The sequence below is a fragment of the Colletotrichum godetiae genome, assembly GCF_030913485.1.
Source record: "Colletotrichum godetiae strain CBS 193.32 chromosome Unknown BDP55scaffold_2, whole genome shotgun sequence".
NCBI lineage: Eukaryota > Fungi > Ascomycota > Sordariomycetes > Glomerellales > Glomerellaceae > Colletotrichum > Colletotrichum godetiae.
The window spans coordinates 1,357,281-1,373,342 of NW_026851250.1; the positions used below are offsets into that span (position 1 = coordinate 1,357,281).

Below are 16,062 nucleotides of genomic sequence, written 5' to 3' on the forward strand. Positions count from 1 at the left end.
CGGCGAGAGCGGCCGATCCCCGGACCCGACGCGGTGGGTGGGGTTGCGGGTGGGGCCGAGGCAAGGGGGCGAGCACCGATAAGCGATAAGCTTGTAGGTGTAATGAGTGACGAAACCAATTGCCCATTTTTCTTTAATTAAAATCGATATTTTGGCCTATGCCTTTTGGCATCCCGCGCGACCCGGTCCGAACCCCCCTCACTCACGAACCTCAAATCCGCAACCTTTAACCCTGAAGTGTCCTCGTAACTACAACTCTTTTTTCACACGTCTCATGCAATGAACCACGGCACGACGCTGCGCGCAATGCGCGCTCCGTCCTCTCTCCTCTGCGGCGGCAACAGCAGCAGCAGCATCGGCTCCTCCCTTCACACGTCCTTCCTCTTCACACCGATCGCGCGACAAGCAACCCCCTACCGCCGGCTAGCGAGCTCCCTCACGCCCGAAGAACCCTCCTACTCCTCCACCGCGAGCAGAGACAAGGTCAACGCCATCGCCTCCTCCCGCCCAGCGGCCCTCGATCTCCCCGAGAAGAAACCCGACGCCTCAAAGATTAGCCACCTCTACGAGACGGGCAAAGCCTACATCAAGTTCTACAAGACGGGCCTCAAGGCCGTCTTCTCCAACCGACGCCACATCCAAGACGTTATCCGCGCAAAGAGCACCACCGTCGAGGGCTTCCGCGCCCCCTCCGTCTTCACGCCGGGCGTCATCCCTCAGGGCTTTTCGCGCGCCGACTGGATGCTGCTCTGGCGCGTGCGCCACGACGTCCTCCGCGTGCCCTTGTTCGGTCTCGTCCTCTTGGTCTGCGGGGAATTCACCCCGCTCATCGTCATCTTTGTTGACGGCGTCGTGCCGTACACGTGCCGTCTGCCGCGGCAGATCGACGCCAGCTTCTCGCAGGCGGAGGAGCGCCGGCACAAGTCGTTTGCCGACTTTGAGCGGGCTGCGCCACTGGGCGTCGCGGGGACGCAGGGTACGGCGGCAAGGGCGCCGGCGAGGAAACATGTGCTGCGCAGTCTGCATATGCCGGGCATGATGTGGGATAAGATTGGGTTCATCCCGCCGGGTATGTGGGCGACGAAGGGCAAGCTGCGGATGGCTTTCCTGGAAGGAGACGATAGGTTGCTGGCTCGCGATGGGGGCGCGGCCGCGTTGGATGAGGCGGAGGTTAAGATTGCGGCTACGGAGCGTGGTATCGACTGCGCTGGTCGCGGGGATAAGGAGTTGAGGGAGCTGCTCGATGAGTGGTTGCGCTTGACGGAGGCTGAGGAGAGCGCGGAGAGGAGGAAGCGCATGACGGTTCTCTTGACGACGAGGTATGAAGTTTACTCCCAGACATGCCCATTCGTGCAATTGCTAACTTTTGACACCTGCAGGACGGAGAACTGGCCAAAGGACCGAGACTTTGCCCTCCCTGAGTGGCATCTTTGAGTCGACACACACAAAGCAGACTTGTACAGTACCTCGCCTGGCGGATAGCAACAGTATCGCCGAAATTTTTTGTCAAAGGCTGCGTTGTGGCAAGCGCCGGATTGTATACTACTACTGTATTTTACCGCATGCGTAGAAGGACGGGCATTGAAAAGCATATGGTGGGGCTCGGGGGGCCAAAAAGGAGGTGGCATCAAGGCGGATAGACAAACCACTCTGTTCCAGACAGCAAGTAACAAATGTCAACAATTTTCTCTCGAACAACAGTTTCGCGGGCTGTCGCGATCCTGGTATGCTCCCGGTAACAACTGGTTGTTGCAAAAGCCCTGGACAAGGGATTAAGAGGCTATCTAGGAATGCATACGCCTAGGTAACTCAAGTCTAAGGAAACCCAGACTTGCCTCGCTAGTTTCCAGTATTCAATTGTTAGCCATTCGTCCTCAATCTCATCAAAGATCTACTTCTGGTAGGAGCGATTCAAGCCTTTCTGGGTGGTAATCGGGGGCAAATCCTGTTGCTGTTTTGATGCATTTTTTCGGCCCATGCATTGACGGCAGCCTCTGTCTCCCATGAGCTTGGCCGCTACATGCAAGAGGAACGGGGAGAATCAATCCGAAGACAGCTCGCCACTCCATTCCTCAACTCCCGGTAGCATAGTGTTCACCACGGGAGCACCAGTCGGCAGTACTTAGCGGACCTAAGTCAAAAGGTACGAGCCTATGTCAACGCGGAGTAAGCAGAGGCTACACGACGAATGGCTTCAGGTACATACATGCGGGCGGTGTGCGCATTCGAAACCCGGCTACTTCATGTCGGGGCTGGGTCACAGCCTTGCCTTGGACTTGAAGCCAGTGGAACTTTATAGGATGTCAGTATGCCAGTAATATGACGCTTGACGATGTGATGAATGTGTGAAGGGCACCTCTGCGATAGAGGCGCAAGGATACAACTTTACTGCACACTCACATACAACCCTTACCGCGGTGCTATACCGCTGTGGATCCCCAAGACAACGACAAGCATTTTGTTAAAAGCAATTACAGTGAACGAGGAGCTTAATGTCTTGCCTTAAGCCAACTGTTGAAGCACAGTATCACCAAGGTTGACCCGTTGTATAGCGCTCAACGCTACGAAGCAGGGCTATAAGCTTGTTGAAAGGTATCGGTTGGCTTTAACCCTTAGAGTATAGAATTACCAAAGATTTTCCCATTTATTCTATCACAGCATGTGGGCTGTCGAAAAATCGGCATAAATCCCGATTCGAACTGATAAGCTTGCTCCCTGTAACCTTCACGAACAATGGTACAAAGTTGCTAGTGAGGACAGTCAGAAGCTCTCTTTCTCCCCTGGCCAAGACATCATCAAATTCTTATTTTCGGCTCAGGATCCTTCAAATTTTATACCGCAGGATAGCAACAACTCAAGGTCGTGCGATTCCAGAATGTCTGATATAATTAGACAGGTCATGCGATGACCTTGCAGGAGTTTACACCGTAAAGTGAGGCTACCCAAAAGCCCAGACACCCACAACAGACCTAACTTGGCCGTAAGAGGCAGTTGATAAAGTAGAAACTCTCAAGTCGATATTTCAACGAGGAGTAGACGTGTGCCTCGGTGATAAACAAGTAGGTGACCAAGAGACTTACAACAGTCCTCGTCAGAACCCGGGCAATTGTCACAAGTCAGCGCAAACGAGCAGACAACTCTCATTGGACCAAAGCAATCTATCAAATTCAATATTGTAACCTCAAAAAAAGCACCTCCTCACATGATTCTAGATGCCTCTCGAGCTACCTATCAACCCTTTCGCGCATGGTCTGACGAACCCATCTAACCCGCCAAGACCGCAGGTCCTCTCCACAAGTAGTCAAAAAAGCTCTCAACCAAGCTTCTTTCCCCCCAGGATCATTTCTTAAAATAGACTCTTGTTCAAGATATCAAGTAGCCTTTGCCGGACTAGGTAGGTGTTTGCAAAGTCACCACCGCTTCTTCCTCTCAGCTCGCCGGCAAAAAGATGTTGATCAAGAAAATTCAAGAAGGAATCAACCCCCTGTCGTGCGAAATTCTGGTGCCTAGAGCCTAACTGCAAAAGAAGCAACCTAAACCCGCAAGCTAGTACAGTCCGTACCCGCTCCGAATTGGCTATTACACGTGCCCGCATGCAAGTAGGTACTCCGTAGGCTAAGGTAAGTGAGTCTAAACTAGTCAGGGGCCGGCATTGGTTCATCCCGTCTCACCAGGTATTTACATGGCTTTTTCAAGTCACAACCTCACCAAGTAAGGGTGGTGTTACCAAGCATCTCACATCAGCCCCAAGTATGTTTATATTGAATATGGCACGAAACGATGAACATCCCGCACCCCCGATTGTGGGACCGGTGCAGCCTACGATCTGGGGGCTGCTAGGCAAAATCTGCAGGCTGTATAACTGGCTCCAGCACAGTAAGCTACCTTACCTTGAAGTTCGCTTGAACCCACCACCCCCTTGCGCCTGCGCCTGAACCCTTGCTGCAGATTGCGGTAAATGAGCGGGTTTGGCGATTATTCAGACCACATGCAGGAAAGAAATAAGAACTAAACACACAGCACAGGGATTGTGTTAGTGTGGCATTTTTGGGGCTGGATCATGGATGGATTGAGCTCTCCTAGATGCGAAATCTCGTAACAGAGTAGTTTGATGACGATGAGCAGCACCAGGCCGCGGGCAAGTTTCTCCTGGGGTGTAGTCTCAACTCTCAAGCCATTAAAAGACTCGACAATGTCCCCCAAGATGAAGTAGCCACGAAAGAGATAGAATAGTCACTCCATCACCGCCCCTTCGAGGACCTTTTCCATCTTACTTCAAAGGAACTAGCTCTCATCACCACCATGAAGCTGCTCCCCCTCCTGGCCCTCCTAGGCATCGGGGCCGCCCACCCGCACCAGCACCCCCACGATGCCGCCGCCGCCGTCCTAGACTCAAGACAACAAACATGCTCCGGCCCCGTAGAAAGCAACCCCTCCACCTGGTGGCGCGCCGCCATCGGACACAACGGCACGGCACCGACGAGCACGGACTCGACGTACCAGTACTACCGGACGGCAGTCCAGTACGGCGCCGATAACACGGGCGTCCAGGACTCGTCTGACGCATTCAACTTTGCTATTGAAGGTATGTACCTTACTTTGATACTTCGATATACCCTCCAAGTCACTACGGTATGAAATCGGGCATGTTACTGAAAAACACACAACAGCATGGAGCCGCACAGGCAACACAGTAACAACCCGCCCAGCCTACATCTACGTCCCCCCTGGCCGGTACCGTATCAAGAAGCCGATCCAGATGCTCGTGACGACCTACCTCGTCGGCGACGCGCTCAACCCGCCCGTTCTCATCGCCGATCCGGCGTTAGGCAGCAACCCCGTAATCAACGGATACGATTCCCACCAAGGGGATGGGTCCGCGACCAAGAACTTTTACATGGCGGTGCGGAACCTGGTGGTTGACACCACTGAGATTGGGACGGGCGTCGCGGCCGTCGGCATCGATTGGAGCGTCTCGCAGGGGTGCTCGTTGACGAATGTGAAAGTGCGCATGCCGAATTTCTCGAGCCATGTTGGTGTGACTATGGCGCAGGGCGGTTCTGGCATCTTGATTAGCGATTGTGTAAGTCTTCCCGTGTTTCGTTTGTCAATAGCCTCCGGCAGCATGAGAAATGTCGAAGCCCGCTTTCGGGAACTGACAAATACGTCCAGCAATTTGAAGGCGGCGCCATCGGCATCAAAGTCAACGGCCAACAATACCAATTCAAAAACCTCTCCTTCAACGGCTGCAACGTCGGCATCTCCGTCGACCACGTCTACGTCGCCGTCGTCCAGGGCGCCACGTTCGCCAACTGCAACTTTGGCATCGACATGGGCCGCAACACCGCCGGCGTCGTGTCCGTCGTCGATTCTAGAGTGGAATCCTCCTGCAACGCCGGCGTCAACAACCTCGTGACGGGCTACGGTCAAAACTCCCTCGTCCTGGACAACTTCCAGGTCGGCGGCGGCGGCACCACGGCGGCTGTGAAGTCCTCGAGCGATGGGTCAACCCTACGAAAAGACTCTGTGCCGGCCGGGCAGACGTGGGTTATGGGATACGTCAACTCGAATAATCTGCAAAAGGGGACGGTGTACCCCATCGACCGGCCCGCTGCGCTGGTGTCCGGGGACAAGTACTTTACCGCGCCGCTGCCGCAGTATGAAAAGTATGCGCTGGATCAGTTTGTGAGTCTGAAGGGCGATGCGCAGTATCCCGTGTACGGCGACAACAGCCATAATGATGGGCCGAACATCAATGCCATTTTGCAAAAGTATAAGGGGTGCAAGATCGTCTTTGTGCCGCAGGGCATCTACCGTACCGAGGAGACGATCTACGTGCCCCCGGGAACGCGGCTGGTCGGCGAGACGCTGAGCATCATCAACGGTAGGTCACATCTCAAACCTCTGGAGTTCCTTGAAATTGATGACTGACTGCAAACAGGTATCGGCTCAAAGTGGTGGAACCCCGACGACCCTCAGCCCATCCTCAAGGTCGGCAACCCTGGCGAGACAGGCGTCGCTCAAATCACCGACATCACGGTAGAGGTAGCCGACGTCCTCCAGGGTGCAACTCTCGTACAGATCAACATGGCCGGCGCGCGGCCCGGCGACGTCGGCATCTGGAGCAGCGTCTTCCGCGTCGGCGGCACGAAGCACTCGCTGACCAACACAAACTGCGGCGGCGCGGACCCGGGCGCGTGCAAGGCCGCTTTCGCGCTCATGCACGTCACCTCCACGGCGAGCGCGTACCTCGAGAACGTCTGGGGCTGGGTGGCGGACCACTCGCTCGACGGTGGCGCTGCGCAGAATATTGCCGTCGGAAGAGGCGCGCTTATCGAAAGCACCAAGCCCACGTGGCTGGTGGGAACCAGCTTCGAGCACTGCGTCTTGTATCAGTATAACCTCCACAACGCGCAGAATGTATACATCAGCCTGGAGCAGACGGAGTCTGCGTATTGGCAGGGTGAGGGAACTCCCCAGCGAGCGCCCAGCCCGTGGTCGTGAGTCAACCCCGTCTCCCACAACATCATACCGTTGCTCCAAGTAGTTGATAACCTGGATGGCTGACTCTTTTCACACACAGCGTAAAAGCAGCTTTCGGCGACCCGGATTTTAGCAACTGCGCGGCCCAGGGACAAGGCAATAACGACCGGTGCTACCGCTCGTGGGGCCACTACATGACGGGCAGCTCCAAGGTGGTGATCCACGGCTCCGCGCTGTGGGTGTTCTTCAACAAGATGAACGATAACCAGTGGCAGAACGCGCAGTGTGAGAACACTGGCGGCAACTGTATGACCAACCAGGCCTACGCCGACGGCGCCAAGTCGACGTACTGGTTCGGCCTGAGCACCAAGAGCACCACCGCGCTGCTGTACGACAAGACTGGTGGCGTCATCTGGGAGGTGTTTGCAAGTGATAACACTGGCGGGTGGGGAGGTGTCCTTGCCGCCTATCTCCGAGACTCGGCAGCTTGAAGTCTGGAGAGGCTGTTTGGTGTCTTTGTGGTATAATTGAGACTTCATGTATATACTCGGGCGGAGATGCATATCCTTAGTTCTGAATCTAAGGAAAGATGTCTAGAAGCAAAAGTTTCTTGTGTATGTCGGAGCTCAAGTGCACCTACAGCGAATGTTGGAAAAGACTGGAAAAGACTACGACAATTGTCAACAAATAATAGCCACAGCATGTCCATAACAAACTCGCCATTTTGAGCCTTGGGCACGACACATGCAATCTTGGCCGAACGCAGGTCAGACGACTTACTAGGTCTTTGCTGATCGTACGCTCTCCTGTATAGCTCGAGATCCTGGTTCAAGTAGACAAGCGGTGGCGGGAGCGCGTCCAGGCATCTGTAGAGAACAAGTGCAACCGTTGTATTCGTAATGCATGTTACTTCTCTCTCTCTCTCTCTCTCTCTCTCTCTCTCTCTCTCTTTCTCTCCCCATCCGCCTCAATTGGTTTGCTCACCAAAGTCGACCTTAGAGTCTAGTCCGACTCAGCCGGTAGACTCAGGAAACGATACGAACATGGCTGCACGACTTACACATGGTGGACAAGATCTCGGACATATAGAGGATGTTAGAGATGCATCGTTGGGGCTTTCTGCTGCGCGCTCGTGGTATGTTCAGTGGCTAGCGTGGCTTTGACTTGGACATTCTGCCAAATATGGTTTGGCCAACGGATCTGCAGCGGGAGACGGCTCATGCTGAAGTTCAGACAGGGGCATGCATGTTGTAGCACCAATGGACGAAGGAGGCCTGTCTCGACACAGCAGCACCTTGATGGTATGACCGTACAAACAGGACTGAAAGCCGGGGTCGGACGAACTGCCAAACTCCCGAAACGTTGATCAACGCGTGCCGTGCGAGGTCTTTCAGCCTCTTTCGATGGAAGCTTCGAACCGAGGTCCCTTTTGTGCCTGGATCTTGGTGCATGCCTGGCCTTTGTTATCATGCACACTGCATGACAGCCCGCCGCACTCGGACTCGTTCTCGTTGGTGCTGCCCAATTTGGAGCAGGGGTTTCTGGGGTGTTACCCCAATTTGACTTCCCTCGGCTGCTGTCAGATTGAAGAGGAAGCCAGAAAGCTTGGGATGAATGCTGGGATCTACAGCATCTGACTGCTCATCAACGAGAAAGGTTGCGATCAGAGATCGTGGCGAACCATCAGAGAAGCAGAGCATGAATTGAGTCCGAATGCGGAATGCGATTCGGGGGTTGTAAGGTCGTCTGAAGCTTGTTTCGGAGAAGAGAAGGAACCACAGAGTCGGGATGTCTTGCCTTGTCTGCTGCTTCTGCGCTGTCTTGTTTCGTTCGGACCTTTGATTGACCTCGATCGACTCTTCTTTCCCTCGTGTTTCTCTTTGGTGCCTCGGTCTCTGCGAGACATGACGAACGCTAGCTGGAGCGCGGTGAAGAAAGGGGATTGTTCCCTGCGACGTGTAACTGGCGTGTAACCGGTAAGGCGCTCAAGGCAGTCGTTGGCTAGGGCCGGGACCAGATCCATGGCAGTAATAGGATCAGCGTTTCGATGGATCATTGTCACTTTCCAGCGCCGGTATCAGGTATGAAGACTTGGAGCATGCTGCGGCGTTGAGGTCGTGCTACACGGGTGTGGGCATCGCATGGTGAGGACGAAGGCAAGCAAGGCTTCTGTGGCGCTGTGGCTGGAACACATTGGTCACCGTTCGTAATTCGGTATTAATGATGGGCATTCTAGAACCCAACTGTCAAGGTCGACGATGAGTGGTGAAGAACGAATGGCGGCGCCTGTGCTTGGTTAGGTTGTGGCCGTCCGCCAAGTCCGTGAATCCCTCATGATAGGAAAGGTAAGGTACAGATACCTTGAAGGTCGAAGTAACCGTAAGTGACGAAGCGAAGCATCCACGAGTCTCCGTTCGCGCTACCGCGGTGCGTTTCTCCAGCGGCCCAATGCGCCATTCGGCCCCCATGAAAATGGAACTGGCATAAAGCGTGCGGGAGTGGAAGATGAATTCCACAAAGGTAGAATATGTGCAGGGGTGCTGATGCATTTGGCTGCACCTGGCTGGGATTGACCGTCGGGTTCCTTCCATGGCCATGGACCGTGGAGAAAGACCCACTCTTTCCTCTCTGGGGGATAAGGTAAGGTAAGGTACCTTTGTACTTCGTACTTTTGGTAGGTGCTGCTGAGGACACGCGCGGGCACATGACGCCCTGCCGTGTGTGGTAAATCGCCGAGGTTCACATGCGACGACTGAGCGTCATTGCTGAGGTGCGCTTAGCAAAGTAGCTTCCATCACTCCGCCTCCGTTCCTCTCTGTTTCTTTATTCCTCCGTCCGACGACCCCAACCTCCGACGCACGGCTTACCGTTGACACCTTTTTGTTCAGTACTTAAACTATCCCGAGTCCCTCCCCCACGTTTTGGTAATCCTTCGCGATCTATCACATCCAGCTGTCCATAATACACACCATTTCGACACCATCTAAACCAAGTATACCTATCTATCCTAAAGTCACAATGGGTCTCACCAACGGTACGTTATCCCCCTGCAACAATGTCTCGATTTCGGTCTCAATCGCACCCGGCGCTGACTCTGCTGCGATTCTACAGACAAGTTCCCCTCCTCCGCTGCTTTCGACGCCATCAACGATGCGCTCGGCTCCAGCGAGCCTGACCGTAAGGATGCCATCAAGCAGGGCAACGCCATCTTCGCCTTCACCCTGAAGAACTCTGCCGGCGAGACTGACAGCTGGCACATTGACCTCAAGGAGAAGGGCGTAGTTGCCAAGGGCACCGGCGAGAAGCCCACTGGTATGTCACTACTCCTGCGAGCGCGGCGCGGCGTCGCGCTGCTCTCCCCACGCTGGACCTTCGCTAACGTCGACACAAGTCACCCTGTCTCTGTCCGACGCCGACTTTGGCAACCTCGTCCAGGGCAAGGCCAACGCTCAGAAGCTTTTCATGTCTGGCAAGCTCAAGATCAAGGGCGACGTCATGAAGGCCACCAGGATGGAGCCCATCCTGAAGAAGGCTCAGTCTAAGGCCAAGTTGTAAATGTGTCGCAATGGATATTGCGTTGTCGGTAATACCCTGTACCATAACCTACCAGTCGGGCCAGCAAGTAGTGCTGGCTCTGGATGCGCGCCAAATGTAGCGTTGCCGTAGGAAATGAGACTATGATCAATCAATGAGCACCTTGACAGCCGTTCATCGCAGTGAATTTGACCGGCTCTTCATTTGAGAAGTTGCAGGAAACGTGGTAGAGCTCACTTCTGTTTTCCGCTGTCTGATGTTGTAAGCAACGGGGAAAAGCATGTGACAGCACGTAAGACCGGTCTCCGTAGCGGGACACTCCAGTACGTGTAAATTCCTTCATTATGGGAGAGAGCGTTTGTTTGCACCGGGAAAAATAGGTCAGCACGTTGTATAAGTGGCAGATTCATTCGACGGATGTCCGATACGCGTACTCCCGTAAAAGATATTAATTGCTTCCGTGGCTTCGACCTCAGCGTCAACGGTGCTGAACCTCAGATGGTGGAATTCCCGAGTATTGCCGCCCCGAGTCAGGAGGCCCATTTGGGGTTCGGAGCACCGGCGCCGCCATCTTCACGTGCACTCTCCGGCCGTGGTGAGCCGGATTGATCCGTACGGAGGAGCTCAAGCTTGCGATGACCAGTCGATACTTTGTTGCGGATATGCATACCCATGAATTGGATTTCCTCGAAGCCAACTCGACTGGGTTCTAGATGAGCCACTCAAGCTACAGGGTGTCGATACTTGTCAGCGACTCGTGAGCAAGGCCGCCGTCCGTTTTGGGTAACTGTGTTCCCCTGGTTTCAGTGTCGCAGTCGCACCAGCCAAACAGATGGCTTTTGGTACGCATGCAAAGGGGTCAGGAGTGCAGCCGGCTTGAAGGTGTGTGTTGCACTCAAGCACTGTACCTGTCTTATCTGCTTTGGTGATAATAGCGTGGGCTGACTCAGCAGACTCGAAGAGAAGCCTGGGCCAGCAGATGCTCCGTCGGATTTAGGTTCATAAAGAAGGTGAGAAGGTACCACTTGGCTCTGGGAGTACGTAGTGATCGTGGCTTCCATTCGTTCTACTGGTCGAAAGCTAGAGGATCGTGACGCGGGACCTGAGGAAAGATCGGGTCTGGGGAACGCCCTAGGAAAAATTGGAAGCGCCGACCACCAACCAGAAGTGCCCAATCGCAGGAGCAGCGGCACCTGCCACTTCCTTTGCACTTAAGTCACCCGTAAAGTGCAACCAATCGAGGGCGGTGACGCTGGCCTGAGGTTGAGTGACGGCAGAAAACGAGACCCACCCTTTTCCGACCGTGCTCACGCCCCCTGCACCGTGGCCTGGTTTTTTTCCCAATAGCTGGCCCCGTCACCCGTCGCCCGGTCGAGCCACACCAAAAATCATCCAGCACCAAAATCTTCGTGTGGTTCTTGCAGCCAGACTACCACCAAAAGGCGTCTTTGATGCGCTGTTCAGCATCACCTTCTTGATCGCTGCGCCATCGCGTTTTGCTGCTGTCGACACTTCCACCCTTCTCGACTTTTTTTTTCTATCCCATCGCGTCCACCCTTTAGCAGTTGCTTCTCGCTGTTGCGCCTGCTTTCCTTTCTTCGCACGCCTAGCTTTGTCTGCGAATCCTGCGTGAATCGAGACGCGACTCTCCCTCCGAGACCGAGTCGACCGTCGCAAACTTCATCATCAACGACTAATTATAATCCAGAAATCGATTCTTTGGTCGTCGCAAATCACTATGGATCAAAGAAACAGCACCCCGCGTCCGCGCCCGTCGCTCAAATTCGCGAACCGGAGCTACCAAGCTTCGCCTCTGAACCCGAACAAGCGACTCGGCACCCCCAAGACTGCTCCATCGCAGAGAGTCCTGAATCGAGACCCCATGCCATCGAGCAACCTCAACACAAGCACCATCTCCACCGCGAGCAACCTCTTCCGTTCCTCTACCCTTAGCGCGAGCTCCAACAGTACCCCCTTCGCTCCGAGCCTGCCTGCGAGCACCGCCAAGAAGGTCTTCGCGCCCGGCGCGACCCCGGCTTCTCAAAAGGTCTATCGAGAGAATATCGCACAGGCGACCCCTCGCGGCATGGCAGCCAAGTCGACGTCGGCCGATCTCTTCCAGATGCGCATCCCCTCCCCGCCTCCCGAGCTGTCTGGCGAAGTTCTCGCGCGAGATATCCCCCCTGAGCTCGAAGCAAAGGGTACAGTGTACGCCGACCAGTATCTCAGCCACCTGGTTCCGGCCGAGTACGATGACTTGCAGCGTCGTCAGCTGTTCTGCGTCCTCGATCTTCGTCGTCTGAAATATGCCGCCAACGAGATCTTCAACAAGAAGGATTGGAAGCTCAACATCATGAATTTTGCAAAGGAATTCGAAAAGAGCCGGAGCTTGATTATGCTCAGATATGGCCTGTACGAATTCAAGAACGTCAAGCCTTCAGAGGAGGTTTTGAAGAAGTGGAGGACCGCACATGGATTGCCTGAGCCCGAGGAGGAAGCTGCCGATGCCAGCCCGTCCAGGCAGACTACACGTTCCAAGCGCAAGGCTGAAGACCAGCTGACCCCCAAGGACGCGGCCCTTTCGAGCGCTTCCCCCAACAAGCATAACAAGAGGCGTATTGTGGACAGAGAGGAGGAAGAGCCGGCGACCCCGGCTACGGTCAAGAACAAGAGAAAGGCAACAGTTGAGGATGAGTCGGACGAGAACCAGCCCAGCAAGCTGCAGAAGTCTACCTCGACGCCCTCGGCCACCAAGAGCATGTTCGAAAAGATTGCCAACAACCAAGGCCCTTCTTCGACGCCCAAGGTTGCCCCCGCCCCTGCTTCCAAGGGTCCGGAGGCCAGGCCCAGCAACCTCTTCGGAGCAGCACCCAAGGCCGGTAACAACGACCTGTCACGCTCCGTTTTTGAGAAACAGCTCAAGCCTGCTCAGGCATCCAACATCTTCGGTTACTTGTCTGATGCTAGTTCGGCAAAGAACAGCGGTGTGGATGCTGACGCAGAGAGTGAGACCGACTCCGATGATGAGGCGGAACCCAGCGTTGCCGCTAGTGGTGGTGCCGAAACCCCGTTGGGTCAGCCGGCCTCCAACCTCTTCGGTGCTAAGAAGCCTATATTCTCTGGTGGCGCCGCGACTGCTCCTTCTAGCACTTCATCCGATGCCCGCGAGACCACTCCTTCCGGAACTAAGAGTCTGTTCGACCGCGTGACTAAGGGTAACAATGGACAGCCTCTCCGTGCGGACTCGGCTGAGCCGGCGCCGGCTTCTGAGAAGCCAGCTTTCGCCCCGGCCAAGGAGCCTGCTCCGGCCCCGGTTAACGCTACCTGGAACCCCAACTCGCCGATCAAGTTCAATGCCAACCCTGCGCCTAGCAATGGACTCTTCGGCGCGTCCACGAACGGATCGAGCTCCATTTTTGGTGCTAAGCCTGCCGCTCCTGCTGCCCCTGCATCCAACTTGTTCGGCGCCCCGAAGCAAGACGAGAAGCCTAAGGCAGAGAAGCGTTCTGCTCCTGAGGAGGACAAGGGCGCGGAGTCCGATAAGGAAAACGACTCACAGCGCCCTTCCAAGTCCCCCTTTGGCGGCTTCTCCGGTTTCCAATCGAAGCCGTTCGAGGCGCCTAAGAAGGACGAGGCAGCTTCTAAGCCGGCTGCCGCGCCGACTTTCGCGTTCGGTGCTTCCGCTCCTAAGGCGGAAGAGCCCAAGCCCGCCGCCCCAGCTTCAAACCTATTTGGTTCTCAAGATAAGCCTGCGGGCTCTGTCATGCAGTCATCGACACTCTTTGGTGGCAACAAGCCTCAGGAAACGCCTGCCGCCGAGCCAGCTAAGCCCCTCTTCGGCGCCAGCACATCGAGCACTTCGACTCCTTTCCAGTCGAACCCCCTTTTCGGTGCCAAGCCGCCCGCGCCGAGTACCTCGAACCTCTTCGGTGCAAAGGCGAGTGATGAGGGTTCCCAGGTTCCGCAATTCGCTCCCATGCCCGCTGCGGCTCCTGCCTTCAGCTTTGGCGCCAGCAAGCCGACGGAATCCGCTGGGTCTCCCTTTGGTGGCAGCCCCATGAAGCAAGATGGGCCGCCAGCGAAAAAATCGTTCAACGCTCCCGCTCCCTCCGCCCCGGCCGCACCATCCGGTGGCATGTTCAACTTTGGTGGACAGAGTGCAGCTCCCGCTAACCCCTTCGGCGGCGCTGCGCCTGCACCTCATACAAACGGTGGCTCCAGCGGCCCTCCAAGCTTCGGCTCTGGAGGCGGTTCATCCTTCACCTTCAGCGCTGGTGGCGGTGGCGGCCAGAGCTTTAATAACCCCTTCGCATCTGCTAATGGCGGCGGCTCGGGCTCTGCTCCTGCGCCCTCGGCCGGTGGCATGTTCAACTTCGGTGGCGGCGGATCTTCCGCGCCCTCCAACAGCTCTACACCGTTCCAATTTGGCGGTGGCTCGTCCGCGCCTCCGCCTGCGCCGGCAAGCAACACCCCCTTCCAGTTTGGAGGCGGCGCCCCCGCTCAGCCTGCTGCCTCGACTCCCACCTTTGCTTTCGGTGCCTCTAACGGAGCTGCCAATGCTCAGGCACCTGCGTCTCAGAAGCCGCTGTTTGGAGCGTCGACCCCAGCACCCACGAGCAGCCTCTTTGGTGCCAAGCCTGCCCAGCCTCCCTCTGGCGGCATGTTCGGTAACCTGCAGCCCCCAGCGGGAGCTTCTACCACTGGCACAAACTCGCCTTTCAACTTTGGCGGTGCCTCGAGTCTAGCTACGACTCCTGCCACTGGTACTCCCGAGCCGGCTGCGGAAGCCGATAAGGCCGCCGGTGGTGAAGGCGACGATGCTGATGGCAAGCCTCACGAGCAGCTCAAGCTTACTGAGGGTGGTCCTGGCGAGGAAGACGAGGAAATCCTCCACGACGTCCGAGCCAAGATTATGAAGTTCATTCCGGCCGGGTCCGAGGAAGACAAGGACAGCGGCGACGATCAGCCCAAGAACAAGAGCCCTTGGTCAACCAAGGGTGTCGGCCCGCTCCGTATCCTGAAGCACAAGAACACGGGCGCGGTTCGCATGCTGCTGCGCGCGGAGCCTCGTGGGCACGTCGTGCTTAACCGCACCGTTCTGCCTGCCGAGACGTACAAGGCAGACAAGAAGTACGTCAAGCTCACGACCTCGAACGAGACGGGCAGCGGTCTCGAGACCTGGATGGTGCAAGTCAAGACGGAGGATTTCGCCAAGGCGCTGGCAAGTGCTTTGGAGACCCACAAGTCTGCCAACAAATGAGGCAAATGATGGAAACGCAAATGAAAAAGGGATTATGGAAGAATGCCATAGCATGTGTTTTTGTTTTTGTTCACCCCTCTGTTGTTTGGTCCGAGTTTTATACTAGACGGAGAGAGAAAGTATGTGTCCTGTCGAGTGTGTGACGGACAAAATGTGACGGAGCGTTGGGTGTTTCGCGTAGCGACACAAAAAGATAAGGTAAGGCATAGCATTGCTCTTTTGGCTCGGCGTTGGGATCATGTTTTTGTTGTTTTTTTGGTCTTTATTTTACCCTTCTTCACTCGTTTCCTCTCGAGGTTGCTGGATGTGGTTGCTCTCCGTACTTCATTGGGAGGGCGGGTTTGTGAGGATTGAGAGTGGGGGGCTCAGAGGAGAAGACTGAGAGAGGGTGTGGAAGACTCGAATAAAAAGTATAGCTTGTAGAAGTTACATTGGGAGGGATAGGGGAATTGTAGTACATTATCAAAGGAAATTGTGTACCTGACTTGAAGTTTCGGTTCGCCTCGCTCCCGTGCTGTGAGTTGAATATATGGCGACAGGAGATGTCCTTCATAGTTTCCGTGGTCGTCTTTTGCTTGAAGTCCAATTCTGGTGAGGATGGTTCGGACTCGGTTTCCTTCATGGCTGCAGGTCTCTGAACGGCAGATTCCATGTATACATACAAGGACACATGGGTGGGAACTTGGAGTCCTAGCCACGGAGTCGAGTTAAGTACACGGATACTTGGTGATGGCAGACAGATGTTATACATGTTGGGTTAGAAGACGGACGGGAGGGACACTTTA

The 16,062-nt window shown here is 55.4% G+C and overlaps 5 protein-coding genes across 5 annotated transcripts; 4 read left to right on the plus strand and 1 right to left on the minus strand.

The window, feature by feature from the left end:
• The first annotated feature begins 148 nt into the window (after positions 1-148).
• Positions 149-1,746, plus strand: BDP55DRAFT_763409 (uncharacterized protein). The gene is made up of 2 exons (XM_060580906.1): positions 149-1,319; positions 1,380-1,746. The coding sequence occupies exons 1-2, from the start codon at positions 280-282 to the stop codon at positions 1,432-1,434; spliced, it is 1,095 nt and encodes a 364-aa protein (XP_060436319.1). The 5' UTR covers positions 149-279; the 3' UTR covers positions 1,435-1,746.
• Positions 1,747-4,302: 2,556 nt separating this feature from the next.
• Positions 4,303-6,974, plus strand: BDP55DRAFT_723079 (pectate lyase superfamily protein-domain-containing protein; the record flags this gene model as incomplete). Its single annotated transcript, XM_060578695.1, has 5 exons — positions 4,303-4,585; positions 4,671-5,083; positions 5,173-5,884; positions 5,942-6,500; positions 6,584-6,974. The coding sequence occupies 5 exons, from the start codon at positions 4,303-4,305 to the stop codon at positions 6,972-6,974; spliced, it is 2,358 nt and encodes a 785-aa protein (XP_060436320.1).
• Positions 6,975-9,501: 2,527 nt separating this feature from the next.
• Positions 9,502-10,038, plus strand: BDP55DRAFT_723080 (SCP-2 sterol transfer family protein; the record flags this gene model as incomplete). The annotated part of the gene is made up of 3 exons (XM_060578696.1): positions 9,502-9,517; positions 9,595-9,795; positions 9,875-10,038. The coding sequence occupies 3 exons, from the start codon at positions 9,502-9,504 to the stop codon at positions 10,036-10,038; spliced, it is 381 nt and encodes a 126-aa protein (XP_060436321.1).
• Positions 10,039-11,374: 1,336 nt separating this feature from the next.
• Positions 11,375-15,761, plus strand: BDP55DRAFT_643452 (uncharacterized protein). The gene has a single exon (XM_060573505.1). The coding sequence runs from the start codon at positions 11,756-11,758 to the stop codon at positions 15,275-15,277; it is 3,522 nt and encodes a 1,173-aa protein (XP_060436322.1). The 5' UTR covers positions 11,375-11,755; the 3' UTR covers positions 15,278-15,761.
• BDP55DRAFT_626130 (uncharacterized protein) lies at positions 15,555-16,028 on the minus strand (the record flags this gene model as incomplete). Its single annotated transcript, XM_060571592.1, has 1 exon — positions 15,555-16,028. The coding sequence occupies one exon, from the start codon at positions 16,026-16,028 to the stop codon at positions 15,555-15,557; it is 474 nt and encodes a 157-aa protein (XP_060436323.1).
• Between the last annotated feature and the right edge of the window lie 34 nt (positions 16,029-16,062).